The sequence below is a fragment of the Seriola lalandi genome, unplaced genomic scaffold (assembly GCF_002814215.2).
Source record: "Seriola lalandi dorsalis isolate HSWRI2012SDOR001 ecotype SW California unplaced genomic scaffold, Sedor1 jcf7180002054685, whole genome shotgun sequence".
In the NCBI taxonomy this organism is placed as follows: Eukaryota; Metazoa; Chordata; class Actinopteri; order Carangiformes; family Carangidae; genus Seriola; species Seriola lalandi.
Window position 1 is genome coordinate 639,940 of NW_019525238.1, and position 17,972 is coordinate 657,911.

Here is a 17,972-nt window from a genome sequence, read left to right on the forward strand (position 1 = left end):
CACACTTTTTAATGCAGTTTGCTGCAGGGGTTGTATTGACCTATTTTTCAGTTAAAGAGAAGAATTGAAGGATAAAGACTCACTGGTTGGTCTGGCAAATGTACATCTAGTTAAGCCACCTCCACTAAAGGGCAACGCACAGCAGCTTTTCTGTGGGACCAAGAATTTTAAACCTGAAGTAGATGTACTGCAACAGTGACATTTTGTGATTAAAAAATGGCACAAGACAGGTTTAATGCATATACTGTAAACTTTATCTTCTAACAAAAGATATAGCAACAACAAAATTGCTTAAACTTCACAAATCTCTCTACCCCTTATTTAATCCACATAGTACATTTTTCTCTCTCAGTTTTACTGTAAATATATTTTTCCTCCTGCAGAAAGTCGTTCACATCTGGGAAAAAAATTACATGTTAGCATTTAATGTCTGAAACACAGCTGTGCATGTCAAACTGAATCGACTTGACAGAGTAAAAAACAAGAATTGTTTCATTTAACCAAATAAGCCAATACTATAACTTGATGCAGATATTTGCAAAACCACTAGGGAGCTCAGCACAGGGTTTTCCACAACAATCACCAGCCGCCTGATTAAGTCAAAATGATCAGTACCAATAATGCTAAAACAGGCACTTCCAACTTGAATTTATAGTAACTCTAAACCTTGAATATCGCATGTGCTGTAATGATCTATCCACTGCTGTAAGGTCTCTGAACATAGGAACACAAGTGGCTGCTGACCTGAAAGGGCCCTTCACTTCTTAGGAGAGCATTCCTTCGCCTGGTGGGCCTGCAGGACAGCAATCGCCTCGTCCACCTGCCCAGAGTAGAGGATAGAGACAATGGTGAGAAAGTTAACGCCACTCTCATTATTGACATTACTCTTATGTGTTTGTTAAATATGAAGCTACATCCAGGCGACAGTTCGCTTTGCACAAAGAAAGAAACAGCTAAAGCTCACTGTTCAACAAGTTAAATCTTGAAACCAAAGTGTGAAATCAAGTACAATTTTATAAAAGGGTTATGCTATGGGTTTTATTATGCTAGACTGTTTCCTAGCCACACAGGTGAGGGTGGTATTTTCTTAGCAATTAGCCAAGTTTCAAACACTTTAAACAATTCTCATTTTGTTAGTATATTCTTGCCTTTACCCAATTACATCAATCATTAAGAATTGATCATTATCCTCTGGAGGAACACTGCAATACCATCTACATTTTTTAAACTTAAATTTTTGTCAAGACTGTCAGAGTCCTCACTTTCTCCTCGTCAACTGAACAAGCTCAATCCAAAGTTGAAGGCCATAGGATGTAGTTAAAATTCCTGCTAAGTTAAGATTTTTTGTCAAACTACCATTTTCAAGGTCAAGCAAAACTTGACTTTTACACTCAACTCTGCGGTTACCGTGGTGATATAACTAACAGAAAACTGCAAACAATTATGTCTAGCAACTGTTTTCAAATAAAAAAAAGAATTACCACCTCCCTTTGGGTTGCTTGAGATCAACTACTACGACCGTTACCGTGCGATAGCAGGATATTAACCAGCCCGCAAAAATACGATCATAATTATACCTTGGAGTGCAGAGACTCGGGCGACTCCAGCATGTGCAGCAGCTCTGAGTTGTCGATCTCCAGGAGCATCCCAGTGATTTTTCCAGCCAAGTTTGGGTGATGGGCATGGATCATTGGGTACAATCGCTCACCTGCGCGTCACAGCAGAGACAGAGGCCATTAACCTAAATAGTAAAGTTTATTCAATTTACATAAAAATAAAAATAAAAAAAGGCAGGAACTGAATGATGACACACCAAGAAGCTGTTTCTGGTCCATGAGTGGAGCTGCAGCCAGCATCGAGGCAGTGAGCGGCTCTGGGCCTTGAATGTGCACTGGTGGCTCCATCACTGGTGCAGGAATAACCTGACGACATCAAGGGCACCGATAATAATGTTAATAATCACCTGACAATTTTGTATTAAACATATTTTTACTGCGACGTTCTGTCTGCAGGTCATTTTCCCCACTTTCTGCCATGATGATGATGATGATGATGTCTGAATTTCTTTCAATTTCAATCTAATAATTAGGCACAAGGCTCAACACATCAACATTCACACAGTAGTTTTTCCATCTGCAACTTCCATAAGACGAGCATGTGAACTGCAAACAACAGAACATGCAAACTTCACACAGAAAAGCCCAGTGTTTGAACCCAAGAGCTTCTCAGTGTGAAGCTACAGTTCTAACCACTGCGCCGCCCCATCACAAAGTGATAGTATAGTAAGCATAAGAACGTCAGTATACTAAGACTTAAAAAAAGTTAAACGTCATAGTATAATATGACAAGAAAAACAAAACAACTCATCGTATAGTAACATATAAAACCATCAAAATATAGTAAGTCATAAAAACAGTTTAATGAGGCATAATGAAACGTCATACTATTAGTAAGGCATAAAAACGGCAAAATATAATATGACCAAAAAAAAAAAAAAACCTCATAGTATAGTAAGGCAAAAAAAGGCATTAAACCGTCAAAATATGGAAAGTCATAAAAAAAGTCATAGTATAATAAAGAACGTAGTATAATGAGGTGTAAAAACTATCATAGTATAGTAAGGCATAAAAACGTCACAATATAGTAAGGCAATAAAAAAAAACTGTCTTGGTAGAATAAGGCATAAAAATGACAAGAAAAGTCATAGTATAGTAATTATGATGCTTTTTTGCCTTACTATACTATGACATTTTTCATAGTCAAAAACCATCATAGTACAGTAAGGCATAAAAATGGCAAATGTAAATTGTATATTAAAAGGCATAAAAACATGGAATGGTAAGTCAAAAACCGTCATAGTATAGTAAGGCATTAAAATGTCAAAAAACGTCATTGTATAGAAAGGCATAAAAAAATGTATTATTTGTATTTGTGGAAGGTATATTTACAGATTACACATTTACACACTGATTTTCGATATGTTCACACAAATATTGAAACAAATCTAACCCCATAAATAGAAAGGTATCCTGTGGAGTTTTTTTTTTGTTTGTTTTGTTTTTTTTAAACAAAGTCTAAACACATGGGTGATGTGTGAAACATTCCTGCTGCTAGTGTTCAACTGATCCAATAGTTGGTGGCAGTGAAGCGCCAAGGAACAAGTAAACATATATATTCAATGCATGATTTTAAATGAACTTTGCAACCCTTCTATGGAAGACGGACCGACTTAATCCCTGTTTGGGTTTTAGTTATTTCTAGTCCTGGGTTTGTATCAGAATTAGTAGACAATACAGCACCTGTAGTCTTGTCAAGGGTGCAGGTACAGTAACGACGTGCTGAGGGTTCCTCACTGCAGACGAGTACTTATACTGGCTGCTTCTGGTCAAACCAGGCATGTCTGTACGTCCTCCTACAGTCTGGGTCCCAATGTTGTCTAAACAAAGTCAGTACACACGTCACAAACTACCAACCACATAAACAGCGCATTTTAGAGGAATAGAGCTTATCCTGTTGTCTTAAATCAGGTACTCACTTGTCTTGTGTGTAGAGCTGACAATATGCGGAGCCTGGGTGGAAGCCTGTCTAACTGTAGCAATTGCTGTTGATCCACGTCGGGGAACAGAATTACCAACAAACTGGGTTGAGTAGGGGCCTAAAAACATAGACAACATTATATATGCAGTATATACTGCGTATAGACATAAATATCCATGTGAACACAACACAAATTGTCCATTCACCCTGTGGTCTCGGAGGCTGTCCTGTCCAACGAGGTGCTGGCCTCATGTTGCTGACAGCATTGTGGTTGTAGAAGGAGCGAGTGGGAGGCTACAAGAAAAGTATCTGTTTAAAATGCATGACATCAAACTGCAGGTCAACCTCTAAATCATAATGAATATTTATGTGTTTGTACAGAACGTGATGCAAATTTAAACAATGACACAACTGCATACAAAGGGAAAGGACGCAAATTTGCCCAGGATGGCGTGAATTGCCATGAACATGCATCCGGTCGAGCTGAAAAATGTTTCAGTTGGAGTGAGAAAATTTGTGTGCATCCCGGAGCTTTATAAATCTGTTACATGAAACAGAGGAAAAACAAAAGCGACTGAAGGGAAATAACAGAAGAAAGGGGGGAATTTAAAAAAAAAAAAAAAAAAAAAAAAAATTGTGTGGAATTCCTCGACTGCACGTTAATCAACTTGGGTCCCAAACTGACACCTGCCAAGAACCAAAGCCCAGTTCAAATGAGTCTATGACAGAGGGAGAAAAAACCAATGAGACCATCCATCAGCCATCACACTTTACCTCACTGGTTTTTCAAATGTTTCCTGTAAAAAATGTCATTTGGTACTAATTACTGGAAAAACAGAAGTTCTCTGACTGTTATTTTAGTCAGTGTGTTGAGTTTATTATTGATTCCCTGATGAATTTCCATGAATAAAATTGCTCAATTTAAACCCCAGTGAATATTCATTAGTAAACTTTCACATTTTGCATGTTCAGCTCACCTGCTGTGCTCTGAATACGAGTCTCAAGGTTGTGCTAGCTTAGCATTTACAAATAACTAAGTGGACCAACTGACTACTCTTTGTTTGACCTGTACTTGGTACCAAATCAAGTTGTCCCTTCCAGGAAACTTCTAAGGAGATGCAGGCCTTTGCAAATGTAGGAGGAGGTGCAGATCAATAAGCTGGGGATTTAGTTGACCAAACATATTTTCTGTATTTTCCACCCACTGATCAGGAATGGCAGCGCAATGAACAACTCATTCAAATTGTATTCCCTCTGTGTCACTGTTCAAACATCCGTACCTGCGGTACAGTCATGTAGTATCCGGCCTGCTGGTACGAGTCGATGAGCGGACTTGTCATGGTCCTCAGGGTAGCAAGTCTCTGCATGTACTTGTTAGTAAGGATTGCTTTACGCTCCTCCCTCCGCTGAGCCAGAGCCACATACAGCGGCTTGGTTGCAATAATTCTCCCGTTCATTTCCGTTACTGCTTTTGTTGCTTCCTCAGGTGAAGAGAAACAGACAAAGCCAAAGCCCTTGCTTTGAGAGCCGTCTGTCATCACCTACAGAAAACAAAGAAGCTCAGGTTCAGAAATATTTCAGATACTGAAACATTTCAGAACGCAACTGACAAGTGCCAAATCTGAACTCTAAGTTGTGTGTCCTGATCCAGGATAAATCAGTGGTTTTCTTCATCTGGTTATTTTTCCAAGGCAGCAAACCCACCGTTGGTCGTCATTTTTATGGTATTTGTGAATTGTACAAAGCCTGTATTGTTTGATCAGTTGTCAAACATGGGGATGAGCCAGCACCAAATGGGAGCTTTATTTAGGCATATTTTTACACATTTTCTTCCTTGACTGTTGATGTGTAAGTGAAGTATGCTGTGGGAACGGTTTGAGAAGTTTTTGTAGTGCTGTGATGATTCTCTCTATACTGTCAAAATAAACTGCTCTCTGTACAGAGGGCAAATATCAACAGTCTTAAGTCTTTTATACTTAAAGGATTTTTTGTGTGCCTTATTACTTAACATTTTATTGGGCAGGCTTTTGATTGATACATGTATCTACTCAGACAAACACATACACTTTACATTATTACAATACCTTGGCACTGGTGATGGTGCCATAAGGAGCAAACTCCTTCCGGAGTCTCTCATCATCTATGCTATCATCCAAGTTCTTCACATAGAGATTCACCCCCTAGAAACAGAGAGTGATAAATGATAGGCTCATCCATCCCAGCCATTGTCTTTGTTTGTCAAGCTAATGAACATAAACATGTAGAGCATCAAATCCAAACTTACTTTCTTTTAAAAATACTAAGTGAGCTGGCTTCTCTGATATCTATAGGTTGTGTGTTTCATAGCTTTGGGCTGTAATGGAGTTAATGATGTAGTTTGGTCCTCACCCATTAAGGGCTTTGCACATAATGAGGAGGACCTTGTAATCAATTCTAAATGTAACAGGAAGCCAGTGCAGAGCAGCTAAAACTGGACTAATGTGCTTTCTCCTCTTGGTTCTGGTTATCAGCCGAGCTTACGTTTATTTACCATTCAGCTTTTAGGGTCATATCACAGATAACGACAATATTTTCTATGGTGAGATCAGTTGGGAAATTGCCATCTTACTCGATCTTTGTTGTTTTGAAACTCTGACCTATGCTTTTGTCTCAATCCAGCTGTCTGGCTGAGGTTTAACTCAGAAGACCTACAGTTTTTTCCCCAGTGTATATAGATGAGGTCTCCATTGTGAACATTACTGAACCTTTAATTTCTTTCCACATTTAATATATCAACTCTAAAAGTGTAAATGCAAGACCACAAACAATGAAAGTCAGCAAGAAGTCTTAAAAAGACAATGCCCATATGCCTACAATGCAGCCGTACCTGGTAGCGCTGGATGCGGTCTTGTTTGATCTGGTCAAACTTGCGTTTGAGCTCTCCCTGGCGTTCCAGACGCTTCTGAGCCCGTCCAACGTAGATGATTTTCCCATTGATCTCCTTTCCATTCATTTCATCAACTGCCTAAGAAAACAAGAGGAGAATCAACATGTTCTAAAATGTGTCAACTACCTTAAATTATAGGAAAAGTAAAAGGCAATAATACTTAAAACTGCATTTAGTTCAATTTCCATATCAAAACTGAATCAAATCACTCCTGGTTCCTTCTATTAACAAGCCCGCTTAAAATAGACACCTAACTCAGCTCCACACAGCTCTTAGACTCTTTTAGCTCATTGTTTTAGGTTTTCTGGCCCACGCATGGACTGTCTGGCATCAAGTAGAAAATATTTCCATACACCAATCTTGGTTTGTTTTTTTCCCCACAGGTTGCAGCGGACCTGTTGTCGTACCCACACTGCTGCTATTCAACGTGTTGCTATTGTTTCCTTGCCTTCTAATTGCCGTCTTCTTCTCTTCAATTTTGATGTAAGACTAGAACGCTTGTAGGGTTACTAAACTCATCAGTCCCAGAAGAATCACATCTCCAGTAACTAAGTATGACATCTATGGTACTGCAGAAAACCAAGTACTTGCAGAATTTATGCATTACTGATGTACTGATGTATCAGTCCTCATGAGATCACTAGTTAGGAACATCAGATATCTTTTCAGCACACACACACAGAGCAGACAGCTACTGGACCGTGAGGAGATATTCACTGAACTTGACAAAAAGTAGAGTCACTCACTCAACCTTCTGGACAATCTGAATTGTCTTGATTGTGTATGACTACAGTGATAGTCAGTGCTGCAGGTCCAGCCTAAATGTCAATATAATGGGCTGCTACGGTTGGCAGGTATCCAGAGTGGACATGGAAACTTGGCAAACACTACCTTCTGAGCATCCTCATGGTTAGCATAGTTTACAAAGCCAAATCCTCGTGAATGCCCCCTCTCGTCCCTCATCACCCGCACACTGAGAGTCCTCCCTGAGAGCATAAATCAGAGTATAAGCTCAGTGAAATGAATGTAAATTCTCTACTTTTCCACCAATGGTGGCAATTTATCAAATGGATTGACACTGAGCAGGTACAAAAAAAAAAAAAAAAAAAAAAAAAAAATTGTGATTTCTTACCAAATGCAGAAAAGACTTCCTTGAGTTTCTCATCACTGTAGTCTTCACCAAAGTTCTTGATGTAGACGTTGGTGAACTTCATAGCTTTGGTGCCAAACTCCACCTCTCTTTCCTTGCGAGACTTAAAGTGGCCAACAAAACTGGAGAGAGAATCAAACCCAAACAACATAAAAATGAAGGGATAAAAGTAAGTAAGTTTATTATTTCATTAACAGAAAACTTTAATGTTTGAAAATGTGTGCGGCTTCAGGACACAGCATTAACAACAACAATTGCTGAGGTCAGACCAGACATCAAGAAACAACACAATTAAAACAACAGTCACAATAAATAAATAATTTTTGCATGAGATAACATTTAAGGAAAACTTCTGTCATGAATGGAAGAAAGAAAGGAAAACGATTACACTGCATCCCTGATGGTCTTGCTTTATGCAACGCATTATTGCCTGTTTAGTCCTAAAATTACAATAAACACAAAAGACAACAAACCTAGATATAGATCCTACCAATTCACTGACCTACACGGGGAGAACTGACTTTTTTCCCCCAGGATATGGGCCTTTGAGTTGGCAATGTCTGATTCCAACTGACGTCTACCTGTCTTCTGACTGAGCAAAAAACACACGGAAAAAGTCTGAGACAACAGAGTCATCGGTATTCAACAGTTTATATAGTTTACATACATATATTCTACACTACTCTTTGCCTCAACTTATTTTTTGAGGAACAAAAAAACAGGTCAAATCGAAGTTTAGTATTTAGTTCACTCACACTTTCCTGTCATTCAGCAGCATGCCATTCATGGTTTCAATGGCCCGGTTTGCTGCCTCCTGAGTCTCAAAGTGAACAAAGCCATATCCTCTGGATCCTTTGTCATCACAAACAACCTACAAAGACAAAGGCTTTATATTTCACAAAACTTTATAGCCACAAAAAAGCCACTTACATTTGAGTTTTAAATATGTTGTCCTTTACAGGGCGGAGTGACAGTTCTGTGGTATCACTTTTTGATCTTCAGTGGAATATCAGAATCATTATCTTATATTGTTTTACAAAATTCTGTTGTCTAAATGAAATTTTCCAAGCAAATTATAGTCAGAAATTGAATTATTTACAGATATTTTTCTTTTACACATCTAAAAAAAAGATTAAAACCATATTGCCCAGCTCTGTTACACAAATTTTATCCTCACAATATCACACATAGAAGATAGCCGGGTGTGTTACTCAATATCAGCTTAATACTCAGTAACTATAACAATACTGCAACAATAGCTTGTCACTGAAGAAAGATTAGACACTGTTGAAGATTAGACACTTACAGCAATTCTGCAAGTCAAAAAGACGACCCAAGCCACTTACCTTGCAGGACAAAATATTGCCGAAGGCTGAGAAGGTATCATACAGTGCCTTGTTGTCAATAGAATCATCCATGTTCTTGATGAAGATGTTGCCCACACCAGACTTCCTGAGTCCTGGGTCACGCTGAGACCACATTATTCGGATTGGCCGTCCCTTGATAACGTCATAGTTCATTGTATCCAGGGCACACTCCGCTGAAACAAAGTTTGAAAGATATATTTTATTGTTGAGAACCCCGTTTAATTTTTAGAAAAAAAATCTATTTACTGTACTATTTTTTTCTTGATATTTGTCACAAAGCACTGCTTTTCCAAAGATGATTGAACTTCAGCTTCAAATGAAACTAAGAATTTACACTAAACTACCCAGTGTAATCACGAAAGTGATTTAAGTGGATTTGGCCAAAATTGCTACTTCACCATCAGCTGGTTGCTGGAAGTTTATATAGGCATATCCAAGAGATCTGCGGGTGATGATGTCTCGGCACACACGAATTGACATGATGGGTCCAGCAGGAGAAAATTTCTGATAGAGCATGGCCTCTGTAACATCAGGGTGCAGGTCCCCTACATACAAAGAGGCGAGGGGATATGCTGGTCCACTGCTGTTCATCTTGGGTAACAGCTAGTTCAAGAAATAAGAAAAACAGTTATGAGCAATACAATGTGTTTTTTGATGGAGAAGTGTTGATTTGGCTCCCTGGTTGTTTCTGAGGCTGCAGTAAAATTAGAAACTTTCAAAGAAAAATTAAGAAAAACAACTAACATTCACAGTGGAGAAGGGGAACCAGAGAATTTGTGGCATTTTGCTTAAAAAAATGTTTTGGTCGAGAGTCTGGGTACACTTTGAACAGGCACAGAAACGTATCTTTTATATTCTTATATTTTGTCCACCACACTTATATAAATCAGTGACGGTAGACAAAATATTAACAATGGCTCTCAATATAATTCAAGAATGTTAACCAGCACCACAAACTACATCCTCCACAATGATTGCATAGTTGAATCAGTGCCTCTCTAAAACATGAAACAAGGGAAGGCCAAATAATACACTTCTCTGTATAAACACAGTACAGCTCAACAGCACCACAAACTACATCCTCCAAAGTGATCAGTTGAATCAGTCAGCTCCAAAACTGATTAATGGAACACTTAAAACTATAACTTTAATGGAGGGAGGATTTACTGAAGGACTTTTCTATTAGACTGCATTGGTTTTACCTAGGTGTACTTAATAAACTGGCAGCTGAGTATATGTATGATTAAAGAAGATCTTAATAAAATAAACACACACACACACACATAGACTTCAGTATGACTTTCTGGTTGATAAAACAAAACAAAAACAACACTGTACTTGAACTTCTCACACTTGGATTAGATTAACACAGAAGACTGTTTAAAAAGTTTTCTCAACACAAAATGTATGTTTTTCTCCCCACACGTCATTACGTTAAATGCTTGCATGAAAAGGTGCAGCGATCTAAAAATGCATATAGTAAGTTAACATTTGTTTCAGAACCTCGTTAATTATGGCATAGCTTTACTCAACATCACACTTGGACAAGTAAATTCAAAAAATATTATTTGTCTTGTAGACGAAATCATTACGTAGCGCTAGCTAAAGTTGGCTGAAATCATATCCTTTCTTTGAGCGCTCAACATCAAAATTAACAGATATTTGCAACAGGTGAACAACCACATTTCAGCAAACAAAAACAGATCCAAGTCGACTAAATAAACGTTACTTACAGCCTTTCAAATAACCGAGGCGTCGACTTTTGGTGTTTGGCTCTCAATGCCACAGATTCACTTTCCAGGCGGGAGGTTGTTTTCGTTTAATTATGACCGTGGAACACCTGCAGCTCTCCTCCGCATCGTCATTTCAATTAGGTCGCGAGAGGACATGATTAATTTGCGTGACACTCCGCCATGAAAACTAGTTCTTGCATGACAAGGAATAACCTCATATTTATGTTCGCTCTCTGGTTGATAACAGTGGTTTATGCTATATTTATGAATTAAAATGTGTTTTCAAGACTAAACCACCTTAATAAAATATTCCTTGTGAACAAAAATGAAGACGTAATTTGCCTGTTATCTTAAACGAAACTTTATTTCACTGAATGGTCTTTGACACTTTCCTATTTCTTACATGTATAGTGAAACTAGAATGGTTTTAAAGATACATAAACACAAAGCTAGAATTACACCAACCATTGTTTATCTCCATTTCGTCATTGCTTTTTAGAGCTAATCTAAATTTTCACAACCACGTGTGTGCACTGGGTAATAGACTGTTACAGAAGCAAATTTTAGCCATAAGACTTGTCAGTAAAAACAAAGCAAGTAGATACCTGATATACAGACAGGCTTCGTTCCACATTCACTAACTGCATTTTCATCAAGCATAATAATAAACTGACATGATTTTTTTTTTTTCAACAGAAATTATTTCAATTCATTGGAGCATTGTCAGAGTAAACAGACTGTCAGCTATAATGTGGAATGGTGTCTTCAACTACAATATGTGGAATGTAGTGGTGATACATGGTATTGTGACACTGAGCTTCTTTCCAAATTGCACCTTCAACATAGACCTGATTTTTGAGACGATCATTCACACCGGGTATCTTTAACAGCAGAGTGATGCACCTGGGCAAAAAAATGAGGTCGATATTTGCCAGTCGTAAATTCTTCTGGCCTAACTCGTTCACTTTGATATTTCTAAAAACAACAAGCAGATGCTGCCACCTAAACAAAAATAGAGGCTGCAAGAGAAAGCCAGGCACAATTTTTTTTTTTTTTTTTTGGAGAAAACAACCGCTTTAAGAGGAATATTTTGCAAGCAGGGTTGATACAGTGTGGTAAGACATTTTCAATTAACATCAATAAAAGGTTACTTTAGGTTTTACATACAGATGATAGTCAATCTTGCAAAATACATGGAACCACATTTACGCACATACAATTTTCATTGTACTGAGATCAAGCAGCACCTGAACAGTGAGTAAAACTACAATGACAATCCATACTTAGTTCAAAAAAAAAAAAAAAAAAAAAAAAAAAAAAAAAAAAAGGAGCACTGCCTTTCCAAAAGCCTAATAATGTGGAATGTCTTATGTCTGAACAAATCTAACATGACAATTTAAGGGGTCCCTTAAAACTTTGAAACTGTGAAATTTGTGAACATGATCAAGGAGCATTACACCAAGATGTCAGTGTCACAATACAGCCTACCTCCTTTCTGTATGAGCCCACAGCAGAATTGCAGTTAGTTGAATACAGGATTGTACGTGTGTCTGGAAATTCAAACACAAAACTGTTTTGGGGTTGTGAAGCAAATGGAACGCCTACCATCACAGTGTTTGGTGGAAATCAACTGCCAGTTTAATTACCATACAATAAAACCTGTAAATATCATGAGGAATCACAAATAAGAAAAGTAACAAAAAAAAAAAAGGGATGAGAAATGCACAACAAACTAGCTGGGACAAAGGAATTTGGAAGGACGATTAGAATTCACAACACCCCCCTCCCCCCCAGACCATACACACAATCTTTCATATCCATTCACACTTGCTCATTCGCTACATACAGACAGACACACAAAGCTGACAAAAACAACAGCAACATGGACTCACTAATCAATACAACATGTTTCCACAAAGTGACTGAATCTGCTAACAACTGAAAATTACCCTGTCACCTCACAGTGAACTGAGAGGGGTAAACTAGTTGGTCAGGAGCAATTCAGGCTGCTTGTCATACAGAAGTGGGAGGGGCTGATGGAGTGGAGGGGGATGTATATAAGCTGTCTGTGTTTAAGATAAGAGTGTAGGTGGATTAACAGTGCAATTCCATTAGTTTTCCCCGTCTCCGGTCTCTCCCTCATCTGCCTGGTTTTCCGATGTCCACAGCTGGAAACAGATACAGTACAGGGTTATGATTTGCTGTGAATAATAAATACGCCAGGATCAATCAGGGATAAAACAGCATGGAGTTTAAAACTCACAGTCAGGTTGTCCCTTAGTAGTTGCATGATCAGGGTGCTGTCTTTGTAAGAATCCTCGTTCAAAGTGTCAAGTTCAGCGATGGCTTCATCAAATGCCTGAAAAACAAAGATTAAACTTGTTATTTAATTTTGCAAAACCTAACAGCATCCCCTAAACAAGGTCTGGCAGTGACTAAACAAAAGTGTACATTTCTTTGAATTACTGAAAAATAAATGCTCAATGTTTCCTTCCAAGTAATGAAATGTTTCTTGCAATTCGTTATACCTACTGTCTTCAAGTCTTTACAAATATTACTGTCCTGTAAAACATTTCAAAACTATGCCTTTCAGCATCAATTCATACCGTCTTAGCCAGGCTGCAGGCCCTGTCCGGGTTGTTGAGGATTTCATAGTAGAAGACTGAGAAGTTGAGGGCCAGGCCAAGCCTAATAGGGTGTGTTGGCTGCATCTCCCCCTTGCTAATGTCAAAAGCTTGCTGGTACGCCTGCTGGGAATTCTCCACTGTATCTATAGCAGGAAAAGATAAAAAAAAATAAATAAGTCTCTGTTTATAATACATTTTAAAAGGAGTATTAATTGATTATTTTTTTGGCCACTTGGGGGCAGAGAGCAAGATATGATATTGTCTTGTAATTGAAATTTCAAACAATTGTCTATAAGTCGTCAGACACAGAGCAACACTGGCAATAATCTGGAGGCATGTTTGTGTCCGTCTGGCAAATATAAGTCCAATATTCAGTCTGCTTTTAGCTCTGTTTTAGTCTCCACAGAGTGCTGAGGAAAATATCTGGGTCTTTGGGTGCTAAATACTCTACTCTGTTCATCCATGGCAAACTTTATCTATCTGCCATTTGGTGCTGAGTAGGAAGCCGGTCATCTGAATAGCCTGTACAACAGAGATGTTTTTCCCCCCCCTAAAAACAGCTGCCTGCTGGTGCTGGATACAACACTGATGAGAGGTGTGAATGATCGGGGGCTGAAAAATAAAAAAAAATGCTACACAGAGCCGAGAGGAACTGAGGAGTTGAGTGGTAATTCTCGGCGGGATCATCGCAATGAGAATTTTCAGATTACACCATTATTTAATGCATTGTTTAAAAAAAAAAATACTAATTTGTGTTAAGAGCACACGACTAAATAATGTGCTCACTTACCCTTCTTAGTATCCCCAGATGCAACCTCAGACAGGTATCTATAATAGTCGCCTTTCATTTTCAGGTAGAACACCTTGCTTTCAGCAGCAGACGCATTGGCAATGAGATAGTTGTCCAGTAGGCCCTGAAAACAATAAGTTTAGTTTTTCAGTGAAGTGATAGTTAGGCATAGGCACTGTCATCGCATGTGTATGGTGCTTAAAAACAATAATTCAAAGACACTGGAAACTCTTACGAGCACATCATGGCAGATTTCCTGCAGCTCAGATTCAATCTTCTCCCGGTATTCACGTGCCATCTGCTGTTTTTTGTCATTGCCCTCAGTCTTCTGCTCAATGCTGGAGATGACGCGCCAGGATGAGCGGCGTGCTCCTACCACATTCTTGTAGGCAACAGAGAGAAGGTTGCGCTCCTCGTTTGACAGCTCTGCACCCTGCTCCGTCACTGACTTCATGGCTGCAGCCATGTCATCATAGCGCTCAGCCTGCTCAGCAAGCTTGGCCTTCTGTACCAGGTCGTTCTTATCCATTTTCTAGACTGAGGAAAAGAAAACACAGTGTTAGAAGTAGTTGGGTGTAGTAAATCAAGAGACAAGGAAGAATGTTCCACAATAGTCCTAACATTGTCCATTCACCATACATTTGTGTGCTTTGAACTCTCATGAAATGATTTTATTTTGCTTTGGCAGACCAGGTCTTTTAAACAAGGAAACCGCCGGATTCTATGGAAAGTGAGGATAAGCAATGCGAACTGGGCCCCTTGGCAAGTGGGTCAACCATACACATCACTTGCTAAGGTTAGCTGCTAGTTAGACAGGGCTCTCCAATCCTATCTCTTCCGTTTCTTTATTGGCCTAATTTGATCTGAATAAAGTTGAATCCAATATGTTGAACAGTAATAGCAACTGCTGTAGTGTGAAATTGAATACTGGCTCGCTTAACGTTGTTTCAACCGACACTTGCTGCAGCAGACGAAGCCTTCCCGGGTCAGGTTTTAATGCCCTCCCCTGATGTTGCTAGCAATGCTAGCGGGGTGATGCGTTTCGCTCACTGACGTTAGCCTGCTAAATGTGACTGTAGATGTGATTCAACACTTATTTTATTCCTATAATACATTGTCGACCTAACTGGATTAGATAACGTTACTGGGGCTAATCTGGCGTATTCATGATAACGCAAACCGGAGTGGAGTGGCTAACAGCTAGCTAGCCACCGTCGTCTAATGTAGCGTTACCGCTATCTAACGGTAACGCTGGTTAGCTAGGCCAGCAAAAGCAACGACAGACTTTTCATTTAAAAACCACGGTTGGGCTGTTGGCAGTCAACATTTGCCGTTTTTAATGATCAACAGAAAAGAAAATCTGGTCCTGCAATGTATTACGTTCGCGTTTAATTCATTTTCAGCAGCTGTGCCGCGGCCCGCCCAGGCTGCCGAGCCTGTCAGAACAAAGTGTCACGGAATCCGACCGTCGATTAGCTGCTGGCTAGCAGCTAATGCTAACGCTAGCCAGCTAGCTAACCGACTTTTCACAAACCCAGCTAGCCTGCTCCATTAGCATGACGGGTTCTCAACGGGATCCAACCGGACACGATGAAACGGACATTCTAACATTGGGCTACGAATGAAAATCTAGTGTTATAACACGCTATTCATACTTGCGAGGTTACTATACTCACAATATTGGCGACTTTTAATCCTGCTTTTTTTCTCTCTCTCTGGACGATTCAGCCTCCGTCCTCCGTCTCGCTCAGCGTATCGTTCAGGGCAGTACCACTTCCGCTACACTGGCAGTTCTGTTTCCTCTTTTCTCACCACACATCTGCCTTACGTAATGCAGCCACTGCTCATATGCTAAATAACACAATTAACACAAACTTAAAATACTGCGTTTCAAAAACACGTTATATGCTATTTCTAAATTTAACGGGTTGTAAAAAGGCCACACCACCACTTCCACAATACATCGGTTTATTCGGCTTGATGGTTTTACTTTACTTTATTTGTCTTTCTATTCAGTTTTAATTCCCTTTTTATATATATATATATTTTATATTACGTCAGTAGAATGGGTTTCATCTTTTTATATCCAATGTTATGATTTTGTTTTTAATTTGCTGCCCTGTGTGAATGACTTTATAACATGAGCTTTGAAAAGTTCTTGCTTCATTATTAATTAATGAAAGTCTCCATATTAAAGAATATGTCCACATTTAAAAAAAAATTTAAAACAATAGTCAGGTGCCCATATGAACACTGGAACAGGTTTTTCTTGCTGTGCTCATTCCCCCAAAATGATTCAGAAGTTGTTCTGAAGATAACATGAAGCTTCAGCAGTCTGAGTTATGCAAATCAATTTGATATCTTCCAAAGTTTGAATATTCTTAGTACTAAATTCACAATTTTTTGTATTGTTTTGTTTTAATGTTCCTCCACTGCAGCTCAGCACAAAAGCCCTGCCCAGGAAAACACAAACATGAAATTTTGTACTAACCAGGCCGTAACTTTGGAAGATACTGACTTGATTTGCCTAGCTCAGATTTTGTCCTCCCCCATCACCTTCCTACTAAAACAAAATTGATATTATCCAGATGTTTTTAAAAGACTGAGTATACCAGTTGTGGACAAACAATTTCTAGCACTTCAGCTTTAACTTTAGGTAGTTTTAGTTCATTTTTTTTTATTTTAAACATGTAACAAAATATAAAGAATTATGGGTAGATAATTGTGAGATAAATAAATACATTTTATATGTGTAGGAAAGCTGCCCTTGCTTTTCATCCTGCAGCACAGTTAAAGGTCAAGGTGAGTAGCACTTCTGGAGCTTGCAGAGCTTCAGTGGACACTTAAGCAGATGTTTGTCAATGCAGGGGCTTAAATCTGATACTCCAGTTTGAGGTTGGTTTCTGTTATTAATATATTTGCCTGCGGCACAAGCAAAATATATAGCAAAACATCTTCAAAATTCATGACATTTCAACATTCAGATTCCATATTTGATCTTTGCCTGGGTGTATGTAACCAATCATTTTCATTATTGAGTAATCTGTTGATCAGTTTTTCTATGAACAGATTCATATAGTTTATGAAATGTCAGATAATAGTGAAACATTTCCATCCTAGGTTCCCAGAAGAACATCCTCAAATCGCTTTTGCTGTTCGAAAAACCACACAAAACCCAAAGATCTTCAATTTGTAATAATAAAAGACGCAAAAAAATCTCACATTTTCGTACTCGATAAATCATCAAGATGGTTGGTGATTCATTTTCTAGCCAACATTTAAGTTATTTATTGACTTAACGTGTCAGCACTCTACGACGCTTTTATAAAATTCCAGTTTGAGTGGCCTTAAACGGTCAATCTAAGGATGCAGAGTAGCTGTAATGGTCTGTTGTAAAGCAAGCATGTTTTCCAGGTGAGAAGTGTGGGCACCTCACATACAAAGTTGTTTAAAAAAAAAAAAAAGTGCTTGTGCTCATTTAACATTTACGAAGAAAAACATCATCTGATGGAAAACTGGAGTGTCTGTTGAAGAATCTGTCTAACTGCCCAGCTGCTTGAAGGGAAAAATGTTGATCATGATTCGGAAAAGGAATATAGCTGCATGTATTCTCGAAATAGGCTGAGAATTCACAAATGGCAGAATAATTAAGAAATGAACAAAAGAAAAATATTCCACAGGCTTAAAAAAAAGGTCTGCTTCTTCATAGAGGAACAGCCCTCTCCTAAAGAGACAGAGTGTATTAACTGTTTTTAAGTTTTTATCTGAATAGAAGTATTAAGTTGAAATACGGACAAATAGTTTTCTCTCTCCAGTTCACCGTTTGCTTTGGCAATTCATTT

General features: G+C 38.6%; 2 protein-coding genes across 2 annotated transcripts; both read right to left on the reverse strand.

Moving 5' to 3' along the window:
- Positions 1–231: 231 nt before the first annotated feature.
- pabpc1l (poly(A) binding protein, cytoplasmic 1-like) lies at positions 232–9,577 on the reverse strand. Its single transcript, XM_023422787.2, has 15 exons — positions 9,379–9,577; positions 8,960–9,153; positions 8,369–8,484; positions 7,596–7,735; positions 7,355–7,449; positions 6,404–6,541; positions 5,622–5,717; positions 4,818–5,078; positions 3,744–3,831; positions 3,536–3,655; positions 3,300–3,436; positions 1,814–1,922; positions 1,578–1,708; positions 745–820; positions 232–397 (listed from the first exon to the last, which is right to left on the reverse strand). Exons 1-14 carry the CDS (start codon positions 9,569–9,571, stop codon positions 758–760), a joined length of 1,881 nt encoding a protein of 626 aa, XP_023278555.1. The 5' UTR covers positions 9,572–9,577; the 3' UTR covers positions 232–397; positions 745–757.
- Positions 9,578–11,058: 1,481 nt separating this feature from the next.
- LOC111667172 (14-3-3 protein beta/alpha-1-like) lies at positions 11,059–15,915 on the reverse strand. Its single transcript, XM_023422788.2, has 6 exons — positions 15,807–15,915; positions 14,366–14,667; positions 14,131–14,254; positions 13,320–13,483; positions 12,977–13,072; positions 11,059–12,881 (listed from the first exon to the last, which is right to left on the reverse strand). Exons 2-6 carry the CDS (start codon positions 14,657–14,659, stop codon positions 12,825–12,827), a joined length of 735 nt encoding a protein of 244 aa, XP_023278556.1. The 5' UTR covers positions 14,660–14,667; positions 15,807–15,915; the 3' UTR covers positions 11,059–12,824.
- Between the last annotated feature and the right edge of the window lie 2,057 nt (positions 15,916–17,972).

Excerpts from the sequence above, each read along its gene's own strand:
- LOC111667172 (XM_023422788.2), bottom strand. The coding sequence starts at position 14,659 with ATGGATAAGAACGACCTGGTACAGAAGGCCAAGCTTGCTGAGCAGGCT. Across the intron at positions 13,484-14,130 it reads ATCTGGGGATACTAAGAAGG|ATACAGTGGAGAATTCCCAG; the intron begins GTAAGTGAGCAC and ends TTCCTGCTATAG. Across the intron at positions 12,882-12,976 it reads TACTAAGGGACAACCTGACT|CTGTGGACATCGGAAAACCA; the intron begins GTGAGTTTTAAA and ends ATCTGTTTCCAG.
- pabpc1l (XM_023422787.2), bottom strand. The coding sequence starts at position 9,571 with ATGAACAGCAGTGGACCAGCATATCCCCTCGCCTCTTTGTATGTAGGG. Across the intron at positions 5,718-6,403 it reads ACCGCATCCAGCGCTACCAG|GGGGTGAATCTCTATGTGAA; the intron begins GTACGGCTGCAT and ends CTCTGTTTCTAG. Across the intron at positions 3,656-3,743 it reads ACAGCCTCCGAGACCACAGG|GCCCCTACTCAACCCAGTTT; the intron begins GTGAATGGACAA and ends CTATGTTTTTAG.